The 22,655-nt window shown below is 48.7% G+C and overlaps 1 protein-coding gene across 2 annotated transcripts in view; it reads left to right on the forward strand.

Annotated features, from left to right (window-relative positions):
* Positions 1 to 3,871: 3,871 nt before the first annotated feature.
* ABCC1 (ATP binding cassette subfamily C member 1 (ABCC1 blood group)) overlaps positions 3,872 to 22,655 on the forward strand; it is a 135,677-nt gene continuing 116,893 nt past the window's right edge. For both annotated transcript variants that reach the window (XM_072835902.1, XM_072835903.1), the window contains exon 1: positions 3,872 to 3,994. In XM_072835902.1, the coding sequence (XP_072692003.1) occupies positions 3,947 to 3,994 (48 nt within the window). In that variant the 5' untranslated portion in view covers positions 3,872 to 3,946. The remainder of the gene's footprint in view (positions 3,995 to 22,655) is intronic.

Genomic DNA, 22,655 nt, shown 5'->3' on the forward strand with positions numbered 1-22,655 from the left:
ATATTTTTAAAGATCTTATTTATTAATTATGAGAGAGGGACAGAGAGTGAATGAGCAGGGGGGAGGGGTAGAAGAAGAGGGAGAAGCAGACTCCTAGCTGAGCAGGGAGCCTGATGTGGGGCTTGATCCCAGGACCCCAGGATCATGACCTGAGCTGAAGGCAGATGCTTAACCCACTGAGCCACCCAGATGCCCTGATTTTTTTAATTTATTTATATATTTTTTTTTAAAAAGATTTTTACTTATTCATGAGAGACACAGAAAGAGAAAGGCCAAGGGAGAAGCAGACTCCATGCAGAGAGCCCGATGCGGGACTTGATCCTGGGTCTCCAAGATCAGGCCCTGGGCCAAAGGTGGCGCTAAACCACTGAGCCACCTGGGCTGCCCTTGATTTTTTTTTTTTTTTTTTTTTAGAGAGAGAGTGAGAGAGAGAGAGAGGGATGGAGGGAATTCCAAGCAGAGTCTTTGTTGAGCATGGAGCCTGATGTGGGGCTCAATCTCACGACCCTGAGATCATAATCTGAGCCAAAATCACGAGTCTGACTCAACCAACTGAGCCACCCAGGCGCCCCTGATTCTTTTTTAAAAAATGTTTTGGCTGTGTAGTGATCCATTGTGTACATATGCCACAATTCATTCATCTTTTGACTGCTGACGGGCCACTTGGTTACTTCTAGTTTTTCACTACTCAAAGCTGTTATGAACATTTCTCGTAGATGTTTCTCGATGCACATAAACACTCCACACCCCCGCCCCGAAGCTCCCCCTCCTCCAGGGAGAGGAGGATTGCCACGTAATCGTGTGTTTAGCTTCGTCAGAAAGTACCCAGCAGTTTTCCAATTTGCTGAACCAATTTGAATTGAACCAATTTGAACCAATCGGTTGAACCAATTTGCACTCCCGCTAACAGAGTTGGGGAGTTTTCGTTCTGTAGCTTTGCCGAAACTTGGTATTTTCAACTTAATCACTCTGGTAGGTTGTCATGGAAGGGGTTTTATTTACATTTCCCTGTTGACTCATGATGTTAAGAATTTTTTCGTGTTTGTTCAATTAATATTTGTTGAAAGAATGAATGAACAAAACGTGTGGATGAGAATGGAAACACATCTGGCCTGCCTTGCTCTTAGGGCCCAGCTGAAGCCCCTCCCTCAGCCAACAAGACCCTGCAAGCTCTGGCCCTTCTAATGCCTCTTGCCCTGGATGAGTCCCTTCTGCTTCTGTCTCTGGATTCCTGCCACCCAGATCGTCTTCCAGTTCTTCTGAGGACCTGCTCCATCCTGTTTCTGTTTTCTACAGCATGGTCCAGGCCTGAGACCAGACTTATCACTTAGATCTCAGCTCAAAAGCTTCATCCTTCCAGAAGCATTCCTTGACTTCCACTGCCAGTAGGCCAGGACCCTTGTTGGCTCTTTTCCACCTTTTCTTCCCATCTTTTACCACAGCTGTAAATGGCCTTTCTTTATGTGATTATTTAATTAACCCGTCCCCCATCATAAAAAAAAAAAAAAAACTTAAAAAAAAACCAAAAACAACTCAACACTTTGGGGCACCTGGCTGGCTCAGTCAGTAGAGCATCTGACTCTTGATCTTGGTGTTGTACATTCAAGCCTCATGTTGGATATAAAAATTATTTAAAAACAAAAAGCCCCTGATCTTTTAAACTCCACAGGAACAGCAACTTTCTCCTATTACTAGCAAGACCTGGCCTAAAATAGATGTTCAATAAATATTTGTTGAATGTATAAACCTCAAAGCAATTACTCAAGGAGCATTATCACTTGAAAGTAATTATTCCTTAAAAACTCACTCTGGGGGGAGCCTGGGCCCATTAAAAAATCATAGAGGGGCACCTGGGTGGTGTAGTCAGCTAAGCATCCGCATCTTGGCTTTGGAATAGGTCTTGATCTTATGGTCATGAGATTGAGCCCCACATCGAGCTCAGCAAGGAGTCTGCTTGAGATTCTTTCTACCTCTCCATCTACCCCTCTTGCTCATGCTCTCTCTCTCACTTGCTCTAAAATAAAGAAGTAAATAAATTTTTTAAAAGATCATAGAAACCAATCCTATATCCCTCCCTAGGCCCTTTGGGCGTCTCCCATTCAATCACTCCTCTTATTTATTCGGTGCAGTTGATGTGCGTGTGTAATGGAAACTATACATCAGGTAGGGGATTCAGGAGGAGAGGGGGGGAGGAAAGGTTTTGCTGGTATCCAGGGTGAAAGCTTAGACTCCCGGGCCCCAGCCCCCGCTCCTGTGTCACTGGCTGCCCATATATTAACCAGTGCTGAGGCCATACGGCAAAATGGCCATCGTTACAGATTCCTCCTGTCCCAACCAGTCTGCCTGAGTTCAAAGTGTGATTCAGCCATCTACTGTCTACACAGCCCCTGACAAATTACTCTGCCTCTGCCCAGCCTTCTCAACTGTAAAATGGGATTAATAATAATAATAACTTCATGGGGTGGTCGTGAGCATTTAATTCATGTTCACGACTAAGAACAGGGCCCTAGGAACCCCATGACTGTAAATGCTCGTTAATTATTCCTACAGATGGTCCCAGACTTAAATGATGGTTTGACTTAAAATTTTTCCATTTCATGATGGTGTGAAAGTATACACATTCTGTAGAAACTGGCCTAAACTGGCCTTTGAATTTTGAATTTTTTTTTTTTTTTTGTTTTTTTTTTTTTTGAATTTTGAATTTGAATGTTGTCCTGGGTTAGCGAGATGTCCTATGATACCTTCTTAGGAGGCAGCAAGCTGCAGTCCTTAGAACTGATATATTGAGAACCATTCTGTTTTTCACTTTCAGTACAGTGTTCAATAAATTATGGGACATATTCAACATTTTATTATAAAGTAGGCTTTGTGTTAGAAGATTTTGCTCAACTGTAGACTAACCTACGTGATCTGAGGCCATTTAATAGGCTAGGCTAAGCTATGACGTTTGGTAGTTTAGGTACATCAAGTACGTTTTCAACTTGGGATAGTGCCACCTTACATGGGTTTATAAATGTAACCCCCACATGTGTTCAGGAAGGTCTGTATGTCTCCAGGCTTCAGTGTCTTCAACCTCTAAGGTGATGATCAATAACCTGGTTATTTCTTGAGGGATGCTCAAAGACGGTGGAGAAAAATGCCAAGGCGCTTTGTTCACGGGTGTGTGTGTGTGTGTGTGTGTTGTGACAATGGTTTAGGAGAGAGAATTGGCCTCTTCCGCTCCCGAGCGCTCTGGAGCGCGATGAGTCGTGGGTTCAAATCCCATAGCAGCCTGCTGTGGCTGCTGTGTGACCTTGGGCAAGGCACGGTCGCCTCTCTGAGCCTCAGGCGCTTTGCACACATGTGGAGGCGACAACTGTTTGGGATGGGGTTTGGAGTCCCCCAGCCCCGAGCGCCCTGGCGTTTCGATGGGTCGTGGGTTCGAATCGCACTCGTACTACGGGCCTGCTGCGTGACCTTGGGCAAGGCTCGGCGCGGCTCCCGCTCGGAGCCCAGGGTCCCCACCTGCGAGGGGCAGACTTGGCGGGGCGCATCCAGCCCCTCCGGTGTGTGCCGGCTCTGGGGGTCAGCGGGCTGGGGAAGCCCCGCAAGCGGCTGGAGGGATCCGGGGGGGGGGCCGGCTCGGGGTGGGGGGCACCCTCGGGGCGGCCCGGGGCTCAGCACCTGCGCCTCCCGGAGCCACCGCTCCCGGTGCCGTGCCCCCCCCCGCCCCCGGGCTCCTGGGCGCCGCGCAGCCCCCCCGCGCCCAGCAGGGCCGCCGCAGGAGGTGAGCGGGGCGCCGGGGCGGGGCGGGGCGGGCCGGGCCGGGGCGGGGCGCCGCATCCCCGTGACGCGCGGGCCAACCAGGGCCTGGGCGCCGCCGCCTCCCGCTCGCGCTCCGGCTCGCGCTCCCGCCCTGCAGCCGCCGCCGCCGCCGCCGCCGCCAGCACCCGGGCCCGCCCGCCGCATGGCGCTCCGCGGCTTCTGCAGCGCCGACGGCTCCGACCCCTTCTGGGTACGTGCTGGGCGGCCGCGCGGGGGCTCCGGGGGCGGGGTGTGCGCCTGTGCGGGGAGCTCCGGAGCAGGGCGGGGGCTGTGCCTGCGCCGGGCTCCGCGGCTGGGGAGACGGGGCCGGGGGGCTGCCTGCGTTGCAGTGGCCTCCGTGCAATTAAAAATAACCTTCCGCGGAGGGGGACTCCGGGGAGGGGGGCGGCCCAGGTTGGGGTGTCCCCCGCATGAAGCTCTCCCATCCCCTTTGTGGGCGCCCCCTTGGCGAAGGTCTGCGCTGGGAAGAGGCTGGCGGGCTGTGGAAGGGATGTTTACCCCCCCCCCCCCCCGGGGCGTGCTGCATCAACATTACTAGGTTGTGGTTACACTTTTTTTTTTTTTTTTTTTTTTGCCATCTTTTACTTTCTGTCTGCCGCTTTAATTACTGTAGGGGCATCTGGGGGAAACAGGGGGAAGAATTAGGGGAAGTTGGGGGGAACAGCCAGGGAGGAAAGTAGGGTTGCTCATCCCTGATGTGTCTCACCTGACACCCCCCCAACCCCCTCCCAGGATGCCCCAGACCCTGGTACCTGTGCCATCCCCCCTCCCAGGATGCCTCAGACCCTGGTACCTGTGCCACCCCCCATCCCAGGATGCCCCAGACCCTGGTACCTGTGCCACCCACCCCCTCCCAGGATGCCCCAGACCCTGGTACCTGTGCCACCCCCCCTCCCAGGATGCCCCAGACCCTGGTACCTGTGCCACCCCCCCTCCCAGGATGCCCCAGACCCTGGTACCTGTGCCACCCCCCCTCCCAGGATGCCCCAGACCCTGGTACCTGTCCCACCCCCCCCTCCCAGGATGCCCCAGACCCTGGTACCTGTCCCACCCCCCCCTCCCAGGATGCCCCAGACCCTGGTACCTGTGCCACCCCCCCCTCCCAGGATGCCCCAGACCCTGGTACCTGTGCCATCCTACCTCTGTAACATGAGGCTCCTCTCAGTGGGGATGCACGTGGCTTTCGCCCTGGCAAGTTTTCCTCTGCGTGTTCAGTGCTGCGCCTGGCCCCAGCTCCGAAGTCCACTTTCTGTGGTTTAATCCCCACTGTCTTGGGCTCTAGTTTACCCTGTAATGCGATTTACCCCTTTGTTCCAGGAGGGCACGTCTGTGTCACATTGTCTTAATTACTGGTAGGAACAATAGGCAAATCTGGACATGATAGTTTCCCCCTTTTGTTTAGGACTCAGGAGAGAAAAACAGCTTTGCCTGTTAGGAGCTGGTGATTAGCATCCAAAAATACCTCCTTGTCCTGTTTTGTGGCCCTTTCCTTGCAGGCTCCCTCTGGAGTGCGAAAAAGTCATCCTTTGAGGGTCCCAGGGAAGGCTTTATTTTTTTTTGGGGGGGGGGCGTTGGGTATCAACCAAATAGACCTAATTTTCAGGCCAATGAGATCACAGATTTACACATGGCTGGAAAAGATGCTTTTGCATTCAGGGTCTGGGGAGATTGGAGAACTGAGCATTTGCAAAGTAGGACTCTGGAAAAAGCTTGTGGAGTCCCTGCTCCCTATGCTGGGTATAACAGCACCAAGATTATTTCAGCAGAGTTCAGAGGAGGATCTTGGTCTAGTGTTGCTATGACTTTTGGAGTGTTTCCTTGTTTATTTTCTTCTCCTGGATGACACAGGGGAAAAAAAATAGGCAACCATAAATTAGATTTTGCATAGGGAGGTGCTTTATTGATGACAACTGGCAGTTGATGGTTAATGAGGTTTTCCAAAGCGCAGTGTGTTTGGGGGTGCTCACAATTTATTTAGCTTGAGAAGCTCGTTCCGGGAAGCCAATTGTGTTTTTTCTCCTTGGACTTTTTGCTACAGAAATTATCCAGTGGTGGTTTTCTTGAGGAAGGCAATGGCTGGCCTTCCCTCTCCACCCAGTCTTTGAGCTTGCAGACTTTGCTATGTTTCTTCTCCTTCTGGATTCCTGGATGCCCCAGTTTTGGGTAGGAGCGGGGAGGTGTGGAGCCTAGAACCGGAGTTTGAGAGCTGGCCCACTGCTGCATGAGAACTTCCAGGTAGCAGGAGAAACCAAATGCAACAGAAAGAAGGTGGCTTCTGTGTTTGCTAGGGTGGCACACTAAGGCTGGGGGAGGCCAGCCTCCCAGCCAGTTAAGCTGTGTGACCTTGGGCCAAGCCTCTTTACCTTTCTCTGCTCAGATTCCTCATCTGTAAAATGGGAGCAGGATCCCCTCCTCAAAAAAAGCCTCAACTTTTGGGGCTTTTTATGGTTATGATTGTTTGAAGAGTGAGATCGGCCTGTGCCCTGAACAGAGTTAAACAATATTTTTTACCATTCTTTCTAAAGATGAAGTTGTATGTTTCCACTTGCTCCTCCTTCCTTTGGACTTTTTCATCAACTGCTGGGGAAGGGATTGGGCTCCCCCACCCCACCACTTATGCCTGGCTTCTCCCTGACCAAGGTCGTGTGTTTAGAAATTAAAGGGACTGGCCCACGTGAGACTCTTATCAGAGCTTTGTTCCTGGGCCAGTGCCTGCCTCTGAGCTTCAGGAAACATCCGGAAAAACCAGAACGTGGAAATGGCCCACGGTGAGGGTTCCACTGACTTAACCACCCTCACCCGGGCAAATGTTCTGGGATGAGAGATCAGAGGAGCTTCATTACCCAAATCGGTGTTGAGTTCACCAACATTTGGGTTTTTTTTTTTTTTTTTTTTTTTTTTTCTGTTTGTGCTGGCAAGAAGGGCTGTTTCTGGCTGGTGTTTGTATGATGGTTGGGTGAATGGGCCTGGGCCTCTCCCTGTGGGTTAACTTTTATTTTTTATTTATTCTGTAAGTATTTATTTATTTATTTATGAGAGACACACAGAGAGAGAGGCAGAAACACCGGCAGAGGGAGAAGCAGGCTCCCTGTGGGGAGCCTGATGCAGGACTTGATCCTGGGACCCTGGGATCACACCCTGAGCCAAAGGCAGGCACTCAACCACTGAGCCACCCAGGTGCCCCATTGTGGCTTAACTTTTAAAAATTATTTATTACATAGAAAAATTGGAAAAATGTCAAAGTGGGAGAAAAATCAGTAAGCAGCACACAGTGCCTGAGAGCGAGTGCCTGCGTCTCCTGGCTTCAAATCCTGGTTCTGCTGCTCAGTCAAGTTACTTCCAGCGTGCCTTAGTTTACCTATTTGGAAAATGGAGGCGAGAACACCATACTGAGCAAAGAGCAGTCACATGGGAACAAATGAGCGAATCCTTGGCAGGTGCATAGAACATTGCTGCCTGGTATACAGTTGATGCTCAGTAATTGTGAACGGTCCACACCGGTTGGAGTTGTCAAGTTAGGTTTTTGTTTTTTTTTGTTTAAGATTTATTTATTTGTTCATGAGAGGCAGAGGGAGAAGCAGGCTCGCTGCAGGGAGCCTGATGCGGGACTTGATCCTGGATCCTGGGATCAGGCCCTGAGCCAAAGGCAGATGCTCAACCACTGAGCCACCCAGGCGTCCCTCGAGTTAGTTTTTGCTGCTGCACCTGCTGTGGCTGGGGATGAACCCCAGTAGCAGATCTGTGTTGCGGTTTGTGGAAGCCTGCTAGTATTTGGCTCCTGAGCTGCCGTTTGCCTCAGACAACTCAGTGAATCTCTGAGTATTTGAATCAGTAAGGGGTGGGAGAACAGAAATATTTTAGAAGCTATTAAAAATTCCTCCTGGGGTAAGATCTGGCCCGAGTCAGTGTAATTTTTTTTAAAGCTTTTATTTATTTATTTATTCATGAGAAACACACAGAGAGAGGCAGAGACATAGGCAGGGGAAGAAACAGGCTCCCTGTGGGGAGCCCCATGTGGGACTTGATCCTGGGACCTTGGGATCATGCCCTGAGCCGAAGGCAGGCGCTCAACCACTGGACCACCCAGGTGCCCCGGGACTCCGTGTAATTTGTCCCTTAATAGCTCTTCTGGGGGATCCCTGGGTGGTGCAGTGGTTTAGCGCCTGCCTTTGGCCCAGGGCGCGATCCTGGAGACCCGGGATCGAATCCCACGTCAGGCTCCCGGTGCATGGAGCCTGCTTCTCCCTCTGCCTGTGTCTCTGCCTCTCTCTCTCTCTCTCTCTGTGACTATCATAAATAAATAAAAATTAAAAAAAAAAATTAAAAAAAAAAATAGCTCTTCTGGGCTTCATGACAACCTTTGAAGAGCCATATTCCACCCCTAACTGCCCCCCCCACCAACCCCTGCGCGTTTCCTGTTGGTTTTCAGACTCATCCTTTTTCCTTCTTCCACCTTCCCTTCTTCCCCCTTTTGTTCACCCCTCCTTCCAGTTTCCCCCTCTGGATTGTTAGAGGTGAAAGGGACCCTAGAATGAATGGGGTCCTCCCCTCCCCACACGGCATGAGCGGAGGCCTGGAGTGGTGGCGTGGTGGGCCCAAGGGTAGAAGGTGAATGACTGTGAGGAGAAAAGGGGAAACTGAGGGGACAGGGCCGGGTGAGAGCTAGTTTGGGGTTCTCTGGGTCGCTTCAGGGCCTTGTCCTGCTCTCATTCCCCCAGCTGGACTGGTTCCACTGGTGATGCTCTTGGAGACGACTTGCCTTTTGAGTGTGGTTGTGGACTCAACTTTTAGGAACCGCTGTCTCCAGTGGGAGACGGGGCGTCTCCAACCTAGCCTGTCCCAAACGGAACTTCGGACCCTCTGCATGTCCCGTAACACCAGCCCCATCCTCCGAGGGCCCCCAACCTGCAGCATCCTTGACCCACCCCCTCCCCTTTCCCCCTCCTATTCCACATCTCTGAAGTCAGCACATCCTGTTGCCTTTTTCTTCAGAATGTTTCCAAATCTGCCAGCTTCCCACAACACCCCCCCTCCTCCATTCTGGCCGGAGCCACTGTTGATGGGCTCACTCCAGGATTTGAACAGTCCCTCCCTCCTGCTCTTCTGCTTCCATCCTTGACCCCTAGTCTTAACCCAGCAACCAGAGGGGTCCTGTTCAAGACACAGGTCAGGTCCTGTGTGCTTGAAACCCTGCAGTGACTCCACACTTTGCTCAGAAGCCAAAAGGCTTTGGCCTACAGGAGTCAGCAGAATCGCCCCAACACCTCTCTGACCTCATCACCTACTTTCTCACTTTCTTCCTGCCACACTGGTTACTAGGCTGCCTCAGGGCCTTTGCACTTGTTTCCCTTGCTTGGAATACTCCTTTACCTTTGAATGTTTGTTCAGATGGCACCTTAGGCAGTTTTTCTCTGACTCTGCCACTTTCATGTACCTCTCTCCTTCCCTGCACTCAGGCTTCCCCGCACCCCACCTGCCCCTGGCCCCGAACCAATCTAATACACCAGATATTTTATTTATTTTGCTTATTCTCTGTAAACTCCCACCAACAGGTCCACTCCACAGGAGTAGAGTTTTTTTGTTTGTTTCTTTTTTTTCAGCCTGTGTTTATTTATGGCCATAATCCTAGCACTTAGAATGGTGCCCGAGATGTAGTAGGTGCTCAGTAAATATTTGTGAAGGAAAGAATGACACAAGGCACTGGAATGGCTTTTGAGCTGCGTTGCAGCCTCTCTCCAGAGGTCTCTGACGAAGAGTCACTCACCTGTGTGGAACGGATACCCAGGGAGATTGAGCCCTCTGGCTTGCACACTTGACGGTGTAGATTTTACTTTGTGAGGGTCAGCACCGAGTCTTCCTCCTCTCTTTTTCCCAGGACTCAGTGCCTCACACATACTAGGGTCAATCAGCATTTGAATTCGAGTCTCTAAGGTATAGATCTAGTCCACCGTGTGCTGGCTTGGCCTTATTTATAATTATGAATTCCTGTCATTGCTGCTATTTACTCACAGAAAGAGTGTGCAGAAAAACACTTATTTCTGACTTCTGAAAAATCAGAAGATGTGATAGCAGTGGGGCCCGTGTTGGTACCTGGTAGTGGTCAACTGGGGCTGCCCTCCCCAGAACAGGCCTTCTGGCTCCCGTTTGCTGTAATTGCCAGACCTCCTTGTTGTGGCTTCAATCCTGGAGCCCAGTGTTGCTCGCTTTTTTCCCTTAGTGCTTTCTCACCAGGTCACTTCCTTCCATGAGGGAGCCACCTGGCACCCGTGGCCAGTTGAGTGGACATCCTCTTTCTGGAAGCCTAAAGCTTTTGGCGAAGTGCCTGGGGCCCATGCGACTTGTTCGTTTGGTGGTGCAAAGACCAAGGGCTCCACCAAGTTCATGTTGGCCGGTTTCTGGCTGGGGGGAGTGTGCAGGGGGAGAAACAAATTGCCAATGTCCCAGGAATTTTTTTTTTTTTTTGCCCCAGGAATTTGAAGCAAGTGTCTTGTGTGTCTTTTGGCTCTAGATTTTCATGGGGCATGAGGGTGATGAGGTCTAGCTTTTATTATCATAGCCTAATGATTAGTAAACCTTGAACCCATCAAAACTTGCCTGAACATTTTGCAAAAAGGAAGTGCTAATAAAAGGGATTGGGGATAATGCCAGGGGGTTGAACATCCTGAGGCGAGGGCTTCCCCAAGCCTGGCATGGGAACTGGGATAGCGTCTCGTGATGGAGGCATGGAACCTGTACTTGCCTCTTGGAGGCTGAGGGTGGGTGGGGGCGCTTTGGGGAAGCCAGTTTCGGGACAGGGGCAGTAGGCGTGAAGCACAGATTGTCAGCCTTGGCACTTTGGCATTCGGGGCCAGGTGGTCCTCTGCTGTAAGGGCTGCCCTGTGGGACATTCAGCAGGATCCTTGGCCCTCTCCCCACCGGGTGCCAGGAACCCCACCTTGTGTGGCACCAACACAGATGCCTCCAGACATTGCCACATGTCCCTTGGGTGGTAAAGTCCCATGGCCATTGGAGGCATCTGGAGAATAAATCTGGGGCAAGATTTGCCTTCATGCCTGTGAGATGTTAGGCTGTTGCCCTTCGTGTGTAATTGGCTTACAGGGGTTGCCTTGGAGAAGCTTAATGAGACCATAAGGAGGTTAGACTCTTAATTCCCTAGAGCAGGAACTTGCAGGCATAGCCTTGCTGCTCGCCTCTTTGCACCCAGGCCTGTGTTCCTCTGTGCTCCTTCATTCTGGCTGGAGTGTGTGTGATGATAGAGATTGGCTCGGACCCTTCACTCCCTCGTTTTATTTTATTTATTTGAAATACTTTATTTATTAGAGAAAGAGCAGGAGCAGGGGAAGGAGCAGAGGGAGAGGGAGAAGTAGACTCCCCGCTGAGCAGGGAGTCCCACGCAGGACTCGATCCCAGGACCCTGAGATCACACCCTGAGCTGAAGGCAGACGCTTAACCGACTGAGCACCCCCGCCCCCCCCGGTGCCCCTTGACTCTCTCATTTTAAACTGCCCCAGGAGAGGTGGACAGTCACGAAGTTGAGGTTCTACTTAAGTGTTCCCTTAGCTTAATTGTGGGATTCACGTCCTGGGGGAGGTTGCCAAGTCCTGGAAAATGGGTCTAGATGACTGGGGAGGTAGTAATTGACTTTTTATGAGGCTTCTCCCTTTCCTCTCTGAGAATCTCAGTTTACCTTTTATAGGCCCCTTGGGTGGTTACTTGATTGGGAGGGGCCCTTCTCGTCGGAGAGTATTTCTTTAATTTTCCCCAGCACAACTTCAAAACACTGGATTTGATTGCTTGTTCTTCCCACAACTGTTTCTTACTCATTTTGTCAGTCTTTTGTTAATTGAGCATCTACTGTGTTCTAGATACTGGGCATACAGCCACAAACAAGATAGATGAGGTCCTTGTGCTCATGGAGCTTACATTAGGAATGACCAGAACGATTTTGGGTAGTGGTAAGTGCCGCAGAGACACAAACTGGGAGGAACATTGGGGGTGGGGTACAAGCTATGATAGAAGGGTATCCAGGAACAGCCTTTCAGAGGAGATAATATTTCACCTGTGATCTGAATGGCGAAGCTGGTCGTGAAAGGACTGGGGAAAGAAGTATTAGGTAGAGAGAACCATGGGTGCAAAGGCCCTGGGGTGCGTGGAGTTGTCAAAGTATCAGAGAGTTTAACTCAGAGGAACTACAGAGCCCATCTCATAAAAATCTTGCCTACAGCATCCTGCAAAAACGCAGAAAGCATTAAAAAAATGGCTTGTAGTAATAATAGGGGCCTGAAAATTCCAAAGAGGAAGCTTGGCGAGGAAATAGAGCCATACTTGCAGAGGCGTGGGCTTCTGATCCATTTAATGTTGGAATGAGTCTCAGGTTTTTACAATTAAATTCAATGCTTTTAATTTTTTTTTATTTATTATTTTTATTTTTTTATGAGTCTCATCTGTTTCTGAACCGTAGCTGAAAACCCTTTAGGGTCAGACCAAGCTGGGATTCCCCGCTGCCCTCGATTCTCTTCCAGAGGCATTTCGTGACTGGTTTAGATGACTTCCTTTAAATTGCTAGGAAACTCTTCTTTTAAAGCTGGATGTTGAGGGGCGCCTGGCTGGCTCAGTCAGAAGAGCATGTGACTCTTGATCTCAGAGTTGAGTTCAAGCCCCCGTTGAAAGTACAGGTTGCTTTAAAAATAAAATCTTTAAAAAACACTAGATTTTGAATTGATCTGGCTGATTGCATGAAGATCTTGTGTGGTAACTGTTTTGATTGTGCTATTTTAAAAACGGTGAATAGGAGAATACAGGGGAAAGTAAGCATTTTAATATGGCTCCTCCACTTTTCCCAGGGGCAGCCACTGATGATAGTTTCTTGAGTATCCTTCTAGAAAAATGCCAGGCACCTGCAAATATGTATGGAGGGGCACGAGAATACCTATATCTTTTTTTCTTCCCTAGAGAGCTTCATATTCTAAACGTTTTGTATTTTGCTCCTTACACTTAAAAAAACTGATGTGGATTTTTTTCCCCCACGTTAAGTCCATGCAAATCGAAAGAAAAAGGAAATAACGCTTCTGTCCAAGCCATGCATTCTTCTCTTCTATGACCGTGTCATATGTTTACCTCAGTCCCACCTTGGTCGCTGTTGGGGTTGGTTCCAGAATTTTGAGATGAGACACATTGCGGCCTGGAGCATTCCCGGGTATTCATTTTTGCATATGTGTGCAAGTCCATGCAAATGACTCAGCAGAATAAGTTCCTCCTTGAGGAATGGTTGGGTGGAAGGATCTGTGCTTTGAAAATTTGATAGTTCTGATTGCGTGGTGGCTGCTCTCTGCTCTTGGACCCACCAGCATTTATTAAACACCTGTTGTGTTCCTGGCATTCGAGGCCAGGAATCCGGCTGGAAGTTGACCAGGTTCACGTTGCTTCTCTGTGTAGGAGAGAATTTTTGTGGGAGTTCAGCCTGGAAAGTGCTTGGCTTTTGCTCCCAATTTAAGAAGATACGGTTACGTTTTAAGCAGTCTTTGCCTTCTCTGTCATTTCCAAAGAGCTTTGACATCAACAGTTTAACAACGTGTGAAGTTTTACTCAGTCTCATCATGCTAATGCAGTCCAATTTAATTTTTTACACATAAACCTTCCAGTTTCGTCTGTTGTCTGATTTACAAAAGTGACATTCCATTTTACAAAACAAACATCCCATGGACAATTTATTTACTTAAATTTAAAATATATTTTGTATATATTTTTAAATATTCTATTTATATATTCTATATTTTGTATATATTTTTTATATATTTTTTAATATTCTATTTATATAGTCTATATTTTGTATGTATTTTCTATATGTTTTAATATTCTATATATATTCTATATTTTGTATATATTTTCTATATATTTTTAAATATTCTAGTTATATATTCTATATTTTGTATACATTTTTAATATTCTATTTATATATTCTATATTTTGTATATATTTTCTATATTATGTATTTTCTATTTCTATAAAATATTATATAATATTTTACATATTATATAAGCCCTTGTCCAACATGGGGCTTGAACTCACGACCCCGAGATCCAGAGTTATAGGCACTACTCATTGAGCCAGCCAGGTGCCCCCATCACCAAGTTATTTATTTATTTATTTATTTATTTATTTTCTTTTTTTTTTTTTAATTTATTTTTTTATTGGTGTTCAATTTACCAAGTTATTTAAAAAATGTGTGAACCTGCTGCTCCCTTGGGCTAGGAGAAACTGAGGTCTTCTTCCGGGCTTTTCTGTGACCATAGAAATGTTTACAAACATAAACACGTTTAAATAAAATGAATTATGTTAAAATCATCATTCTGCTATTTTTTACTTTAACATATGATATGTGTCAATACATAGTGTGTATGTGCATATTCTTTATGTGACATGTAATGATATTTAATACAGCATAACTTATAATATCCATAATTCTGTGATATTTCAAGTTACAGATTTGTTATAATTAACTCAGTGGTTTTTCCCTATTATTAACTACCACTTGTGTCATTTCCCATTTTCCATTCCTGTGAACAGTGCTCCAGTAAGCGTCCTTGTCCGTAATGTCAAAATTCTGTAAGTTTTTTTTATTTTTTAAGATTTTATTTATTTATTCATGAGAGACACACAGAGAGAGAGGCAGAGACACAGGCAGAGGGAGAAGCAGGCTCAAGTAGGGAGCCTGATGTGGAACTTGATCCTGGGACTCCAGGATTGCACCCTGGGGCTGAAAGCAAGCGCTAAACCGCTGAGCCACCCAGGGATCCCTGTAAGTTTTTTTAATAGGTTTTAGCTGGTTATTCTCCAGAAAGAATTTTTTAAAAAGATTTTATTTACTTATTCATGAGAGACACAGAGAGAGAGAGGCAGAGACACCGGCAGAGGGAGAAGCAGGCTCCATGCAGGGAGCCTGATGTAGGACTCGATCCCGGGACCCCAGGATCACACCCTGAGCCGAAGGTAGATGCTCACCTGCTCACCCAGTGTCCCCAGAAAGGAGAATGTAATGCATTCTATTACCACTGACTGACCACGAATGAGAATTCATGTTTCTCTGCCTCATTCCAGGTGCTGGGCATAATTGACTTTGTTAATTCGATGGATTAAAAAAAAATATATATATCTTATTTTTGCTTGCATTTCTCTTTTGGTTAGAAGCTGAGTGTCCCCCAGCATATTTCCCGGTTGCTACGTGTGTCTTTTCCTATGTCTTCTCTGCCCATCTTTCCACTGGTTTGTCTTTTTCCTGTTAATTTGCAGACACTTTTGATTTGGGAATCTTGCCTCTTTGTCATGTGGCTCACAGATATTTTTCCACAGGCTGTTGTTTATTTATTGGCATGTTAACATCTGATTCTTGTGCAGATTTGTGTGTAGTTTGCAAGGGCACCCTGGACCATGCCTATCAGTTTCAGTCTTAGGGTTTTTCATTTACTGTTGGAAGGATTTTCCCACGTTCCTGTATAACTTCTTAAATTATACAGTGTCAAAGCAATAGTTCCTTGTATTGGTGGACTATAATTTACATAATTATTACCTGTGGTTGACATTTAGATTGCTGTCTCTTCTTTTTTTTTCCCCCCTTAAAAGAAAACATAATGAGTATCACATGGATTATGCCTGTTGATTTAGTCCTTGGAGCATATTCTCAGGAGTAGAGCAAGTGTCTCAGAACATTTGAAAAGATTTCACTTTAGCTAGAGCTTTGTTTTGTTTTGTTTTGTTTTGAAGGGGTTGGCTCAATGCACCATTCTAGCAAAGTCTAAGGATACCCATCAATAGGGTTGTTTTTATTACGGAGGGCAGACGATCGGTGCATGTTAGTGACAGTGTTTTTTCTGGTCCCTCCAGTCAGCCTAGAAGCTGGAGACCAGTGGCCCAGAGGCAAGTTGTTGCTGCTGGATGCTGGGAAGATGACCTGGCGGTTCTAATTTGGTTACATTATCTAGGAGCCCTGTGATAAGGCATCTTCCTCAAGATCATTGTCACTAACCCAAGATCAAGGAGAAAAGACACATGGTAGATTAGACTCTGTCTGAGGACTGCTGTGATAGTGTCATGGGGCTCTCTCATCTTTCTGATGAGAGAAGTCTGGGGTCTGGGTGGGCCACACCACGTTCAGTGTTGAAGTCTGGTGGCCCACCTCCAGTTCACTTGGGTACTTGAAGGGCTGGAGAACGGGCTCAGCTCTGAGTCAGACCCTCTTTATTTTCAAAGGGGCTACAGGGGAGGGACCAGCATTGGCCGTTCAAGTCATGGGGCTTCCTGGACAAGAAAGTACAGCTTCAAAGAAAGCCAGGGAGTTCTCTGTCTGGGATCAAAGAGGCCAGATTCAGGAGCTTGTGTTTCAAAATCCATCCTGCTACTTCCCAGCATATGACCCTGGGCTGGTTACTTCTGGGAGCCTCAGTTTACTCACCTGTAAAGGTGGCATTATGATGACATTGCATATTTTACATACTTGTAAGGAAGAGGTAAGGCGCAGGGGATGCAGAGCTCCAGTGGGCACTGGCCATGGTTAGGAGGCTGGACAGCCGAGGGCAGTGGAGAGGGCATTTCGGGTGTCGTGATTCTCTTCTGGTTTATCATTTCCTTGCAACCCCTGGGCCCATGCAGGCCTTGGCAGAGTTGGGAAAGAGCCCAGCCTGACCACATGGATTCAGACACCTGTCCCCAGACTCTGAGACAATTCGGGTTAATTGGCCCGGTTGTTACTGGCTGTCTGTGGTGGTGGTACTGGGTGTCTGTGGTTTTGTTACCAGGTGTCTGTGGTGTTTACCGGGTCTGAGTGAGGCATGCTGGGGTATTGAGTATCAGCTTTGAAATTGGGCTGGTGTATGGGGAAAATTGATTTTCCCCATGCTTTTCTTCATAGTTGCATACTTGCTTAAGTATTTAAATCGATGGCATACAAGTCAAGTTGTGACAGTCCTTTTTTTTTTTTTTTTTTTAAGATTCTATTTCAGATAGTACAAGCAAGAGCAGGGGGGAGGGGCAGAGAGAGAAGCAAGCTCTCCCCAGAGCGGGGAGCCCGATGGGGGACTCGATCCCAGGACCCCGAGATCATGACCTGAGCTGAAGGCAAATACTCAACTGACTGAGCGACCCAGGTGCCCCAAGTTGTAACAGTTCTGAGAACTGCTGACATTTGTATACTTGGAAGGTTCCAGGTTTTCTGTTACCATAGACATGGCAGTGATTGAATTATTTAAAGGGACTTTTTTCTTTGACTCTCTTCTTGGTCTGATATTATAAGAGATACAGTATAGAATGAAACCGTACAGGATGGAGTATATAGTACAATCCTCCGTAACTACAGTCTTCTGGAGATAATCTCTTATTGGCAGATTGGCGTCTTAACTTTCAAATCAGTCTGTTTTTGCCACTTACGCTAAATATGTAGTGTCTTGTAAAAACAGGGATGGGATCCTGTAAAAACCAACTCTTCATTTTTTTTTGTTTTCACTTACTAGTGCATCTCAGATATGACCCATTTTTTTCATTGACATATTTACTTGATGAAATGTCAACATGGACCTAATTAAGTAATTTGCTAATAATTGTTCCCTCTCAAGGCGGATGGGTCCCAGCCTTGTTGTCTTAGCCTCTGCACAGGGAGCTTCTGGGAAAAATGTGAAGGGAGTCTTGAGTGGGTGGGTGTTGGAGGGGCATGTCTCGTCCTCTCTTAGGTGCCCCTTGCAGGAGACAGAACCTCTGAGGTTCGGTGCCTGTGGGACTGGGCCCTCATCCGTGGCTTGTCCCCATTCAGTCCACAGCTTTTGGGAGTCTCCTGAATAGCCTTGCTGGGCTAGAGAACCTGTAAGTTATGGGATCGATAGGGCAAGTGAGCATTTGGTTTTCTGCTTTTTTAGTGGGAGAAAGGTGTTGGGAGAGGCTGCCGTGTACTTGGTTACTTAATATTTTCCTTTAAACCAATTCACTTAAAAAAAAAAAAGATTTTATTTATTTATCATGAGATGCGGAGAGAGAGGCAAAGACACAGGCAGCGGGAAAAGCAGGTTTCCTGTGGGGAGCCTGACACGGAACTCGATCCCAGGACCCCGGGATCACGACCTGAGCTGAAGGCAGATGCTCCACCACTGAGCCACCTGGGCGTCCCAGCAATTCACTTTTTTAAAACCTAAATCGATGTATCCTGAACGCAGTTGCTTATCACTTTTAGGAACACATGCAAAGTCACAGGGTGGCTGTATTCAAGTATTTACCAAATAGCTATTAACCAGCTCATTACTAAAATGAAAACATAGGGTATTCCGTAGACTGCCCAGGTCAGCGGTTCTCAACGCCAGGCAATTTTGCCCTCGCGGGACATTTGTCAACATCTGGAAGCGTTTTAGGTTATCGCACCTGGAGGGAGGGTACTCCAAGCCCGGACTGGGTAGACGCTGCTGCTGTTACACCCCACCCCCTCCCCCATGAACAAAGAGTTATCAGGGTGCACGTGTCCCTGATGCTGAGGTTAAGCTCTCACCTGGGGCAGCTCCAGTGGCCTAGTGGTTTAGCGCCGCCTTCAGCCCAGGGCGTGATCCTGGAGACCTGGGATCGAGTCCCACGTCCGGCTCCCTGCAGGGAGCCTGCTTCTCCCTCTGTCTCTGCCTCTCTCTCTGTGTCTCTCATGAATAAATAAATAAATAAATAATCTTAAAAAAAAAAAAAGAAGCCCTCGCCTGGATTCAGGCCACATGCGGCCGTGGGTAACGTAATGCTTTGCTAGTTGGCTAACACTCAGTCTCCGTGCAGTTCTGTCTTTTTCGGGTGACTCATGGGCGTGTAACTGTGACACTGTGCAGCTGGCTGTAGCCTGCTAGTGGATTCCAGGCCTGTCCCCACACCTGATGTCAGATCTCCAGTGAACCTGTTCGGTAGTTTGCATGTGGATATGGATTCAGGGTCCCGTGTGCCTCCCCACCCCGAGGACCGTACAGACATGGGGGGGACAGGGCGCGTACGGGAGCCTGAAGTGGTTGGAATTCGTGACCCTCTGGCCGGGCAAATCCGCTTTCAAGTGCAGAGAGGATTTCTCCTGTGGGCCCAGGCAGAAAACAGTGGCCTGCTGGTGACCGTGCCCATGGGAAAGGGCTGTACTTTGTCAGCTACGAGATTTTATCACCTCCTCTCTGCCTGGGTTTGGCAAAAACACCCTGACCTGGGGAAGGAAGTGTGTAGACAAGGCAGGTGGATGTGGTCGGAGGTGCCGTTGGCAGCTCTGCCCAAGCTGGCCCGGTCAGGTTGCTTGACAATCACCGCCCCGCCGCCTCCGTTAAAGTTAATTGCAGTGTTGTGCATGGAGCAGTAGTGAGGAGGCGGGGTGGGGGGGAGGAGTGGAGGGGTGGGGAATGAGGGGGAGTGGGTGGAGGGGGGGGCGGCGATTGCTGTTTTGCATTTTTCACTTTTCCTTCTTGATTCTGGAAACTTAGGAAAAAGCCTCTTGCTGTCCCTAAAGGTGAGTTCAATGAGGATCAATCAAGGATCCGGGCTGGCCTGCCTTCTGTCGAATCCAAAAGGCCTGGCAGCTATGGCATGCATCCTAGTTTCAGAGACGTTGTGCTGTGCAGAGATAGCCAGCAGAGGCTGTAGGATTCCCTGATCGGGAGAAGCTGATATCAGAGGAAAATGTGAAGGATTTGGGGTTTATTTTTAAAAAGATTTTATTTATTTGTGAGTAAGTGAGAGAGAGCACAAGTGGGAGGTGGGCAGAGAGAGAGGGAGAAGCAGGTTCCCTGCTGAGCAGGGACCTCTCAGGCAGGACCCCAGGATCCCAGTATCGTGATCTGAGGTGAAGGCAGGTGACTTAGGCCGGTGACTTAGCTGACTGAGCCACCCAGGCACCCTGAAACGTGGGTTTGGAATTAATAGCTTCCAGTCTCTCCCTCCCTTCTTCCCACTACTGTGAATTAATCCTCTTATTGCTATAGGTCAGATACTGGGAATACATCCCTGGTGAGTGACACAAGCGGCCTCCCTGTCTCTCGGAGGGGGATGCTCAGAGGGACATAGCAGTACAGGTTGCTAGTGTAGCTTCCATTCAGATCCCAGTTCTGCTGCTTGCTAGCTGTGTGAGTTTGGACAAGTCCCTTGACCTCTCTGTGCTTCGGTTTTCTTGTGTGCAAAATGAGAATGATGGTAGTGCCCACCTCATAGAATTGTCAACTTAAAAGAATTCAAGTAGACTAAGGTGCTAGCCCTGTTCCTGAGTGCTGGTCCTGTCACTACTGCTTGTCCCTTGTCCTTGTTGAAATGGTCATCATCATCAGTACACAGCAGTCCCTTGCTCTGGTCTAAAGGGGAGTCCGAGGATGCTGAGATGGGAAAGTATGGATGGTGATAAGGTCCTGGGTCCATCTCCCCACCCACCCCTGGCCAAGTCAGCCATGGTTAACTTCTGCTTCTCTGGGTAGCACAGCCTTCTTGGTTCAGGTCCAGAACTTTGGACATTGTGCCTCAGTTTCCTCATCTATCACATGGAGAACAGTAATACCTGGGTTGTCAGAGGTTTATTTTAGGGATTGGACAAGAGGAGACATGCACAGTGCTATAGTCTATGTCCAGGCTGTGGAAGGATTTGCTGTGATGGTATCTAAACCTCTCTAGCAAAAAAGCTGCCCTGGTCCCTTCCACCTTAAGCACTGTTTCCTTGATCAGAACCTTCCCTTGACTGGCACCCAGCTCATAGGCAGTCTTCCTTATAGTTGGTGTCTTTGCTCTAGTTCTTGGTCTAGAGTGTGGACCCAGGGGGCCTGCGCCTGCCCCTCTTTGCTGATGGCTTCTGCAGAGCTGGGGGTGCCCCCTCACTTTGATTTGTGACAACTGGGTCATTTTCAACGGGATCCTTTGCCCTTGTTTGCTTAGCTCTAGCGTGCCTGGGAACTTCCTGGTTTGGGCTGTGAAGGGGCCAGCATATACAGACTGCTCCTTTTCTTGCTCTTGGAGTTGTTTCCTTTGGACCCGTGCCCATAACTGGGATTGTTGGGTTTCAGGCGGGATGGAATCTCTAGCTTTCCTTTGCATGTTTCTGGGTTGCTCCTCGGGTAGTTTGGTTCACTCCTTTTGTTTGCTGAACAAATATTGAATGAGAGCCTACTGTATGCAGGTGAATTGAAAGGGCATGGTCTTTTTTTGGGAAGATTCCAGGTAGAGTTCCAGTTGGAACTCCTTAGGAAAAAGAGTTGAGAGCGTAGACTTCTAGAGCATGCCTAAGTGCCAGGGAATGTTCTAGATGCCTTATGAGCACCGTGATTTCATCCCACAGTAAATAACCTCTGGAGAAGGGACTGTGGTTATTCCCATCCGATGGATGGGGAAACAGGCAGAGAGAGGTGATGTCACCCAGCTAGTAGACGGCAGAACCAGATTCAAACCCAGAGTCTGGCTGGGAACCCCTGCCCTGTGCTACAGGAATATAAACTTTGGGGTGCTGAAGGAAATATGCATTTAGGTCCTAGTGAATATTGGTGGAGTTGGGCACTTTAGCCAGATGAGGCCTCTCTCCACCAGCTGGCATCTCAGGCAGCCGTGGAGGGATGAGATGTTGCTGACCAGGCCGGGGCATTCTAGGTCCAGGATAGAGCCAGTGGGAAGAAGCTGGGTGAGCTCAAGGAGCAGTGAGAGACCTGCGGGCGGGTGTCAGGGCTGCATCTCGGGGGGCCGGGGAGATGACTGTGCCTTGCCGGGCTAGGTTAAGGCTGATGAGAGTATTAACTCACACTCCTGTTGCTCATGAATCCCAGGCCTCGTTCAAAATGCTTTCCATTTAACCCTCAGAACAGCCTACAAAGTTGGTAGATTAGTTATCACCCCCATTTTACAGATGGGGCACCTGAGACCTAGGAAGGTTATGTACCTTGTTGAACGTCCCACAGCTCATATTGCAGCAGAGCTGGGACTGAACGGTGCCCGTTTGGCCCAGAGTCCAGGCTCTTAGGCGTGGCACCATCCTGCCACGGTGATGGGAGTGTCCCTAGTGGCCTGTTTTAAAATAGCCGTTGTGGGTGCTTCCCAGTCAGTGGCAGGACAGCAGGACTCCGGGGTGGCCCGGAGCAGTCTTTTCCAGCAGGCTGTGCCAGATGACTCTGGCTGATGCTGGAACGAGATGGAATAAAAATCTCTTGAGTGGCTTCGGCCTTGTGGCACATGGTGTCCTGAGCTCACTTGGGGGTGTCATGCTCACTCGGGGGTGGTGAGGCTGCAATAATCGTAGCAGTAGCAATGTTTTAGAGGTGACAGCGGTGAACTTGGCCCCCAACAGCTAACCTCTCCCCGAACACGGAGGGTTAACAATCTGAGAAGTGAGTGACCACAAGTCAGAGAGGTGGAGTGACTTCCTCAAGGGCACACAGCCAGGAAGAGGTGTTGCTAGGGCTTCAGCCTAGGTTGTCTGCACCAAGGGTGGTGCTCCTGACCACCGCGTCATGGTCCTCCCTTGGACACCACGTCCTCCCGGTCCATCTCCCTGTGATGCTCTCTGGCACAGATCGGGAGCACGCAGCTTGGATTTCTGTTTGGAGTAGAGGGACCTTGGGATAGGGAAGAGGGAGAGCTCGGATGTTGGGGCGGGGGCCTCTCGGGGAACTTTCAGAGGATGGTGGTGGATTTCCCAGTTTCCTGTTTTGGGCCGTACTCAAGAGAAGGGTCTGAGAAGAATGAGCCAGAAACTGAGGCTCTCGCTTTCACAATGCCTGGGAGCTTTTGCAATGTGTGGATGATGCAGCACTTTCCTGGTGGGAATCCCAAGTGAGGCTTGGGTTTTCCTTTGCTTAACTTGCTCAGGCCCTGGCCCATGCTCCCTGCCCATCTGTTGCCCA

Source organism: Canis lupus, chromosome 8 (genome assembly GCF_048164855.1).
Source record: "Canis lupus baileyi chromosome 8, mCanLup2.hap1, whole genome shotgun sequence".
In the NCBI taxonomy this organism is placed as follows: Eukaryota; Metazoa; Chordata; class Mammalia; order Carnivora; family Canidae; genus Canis; species Canis lupus.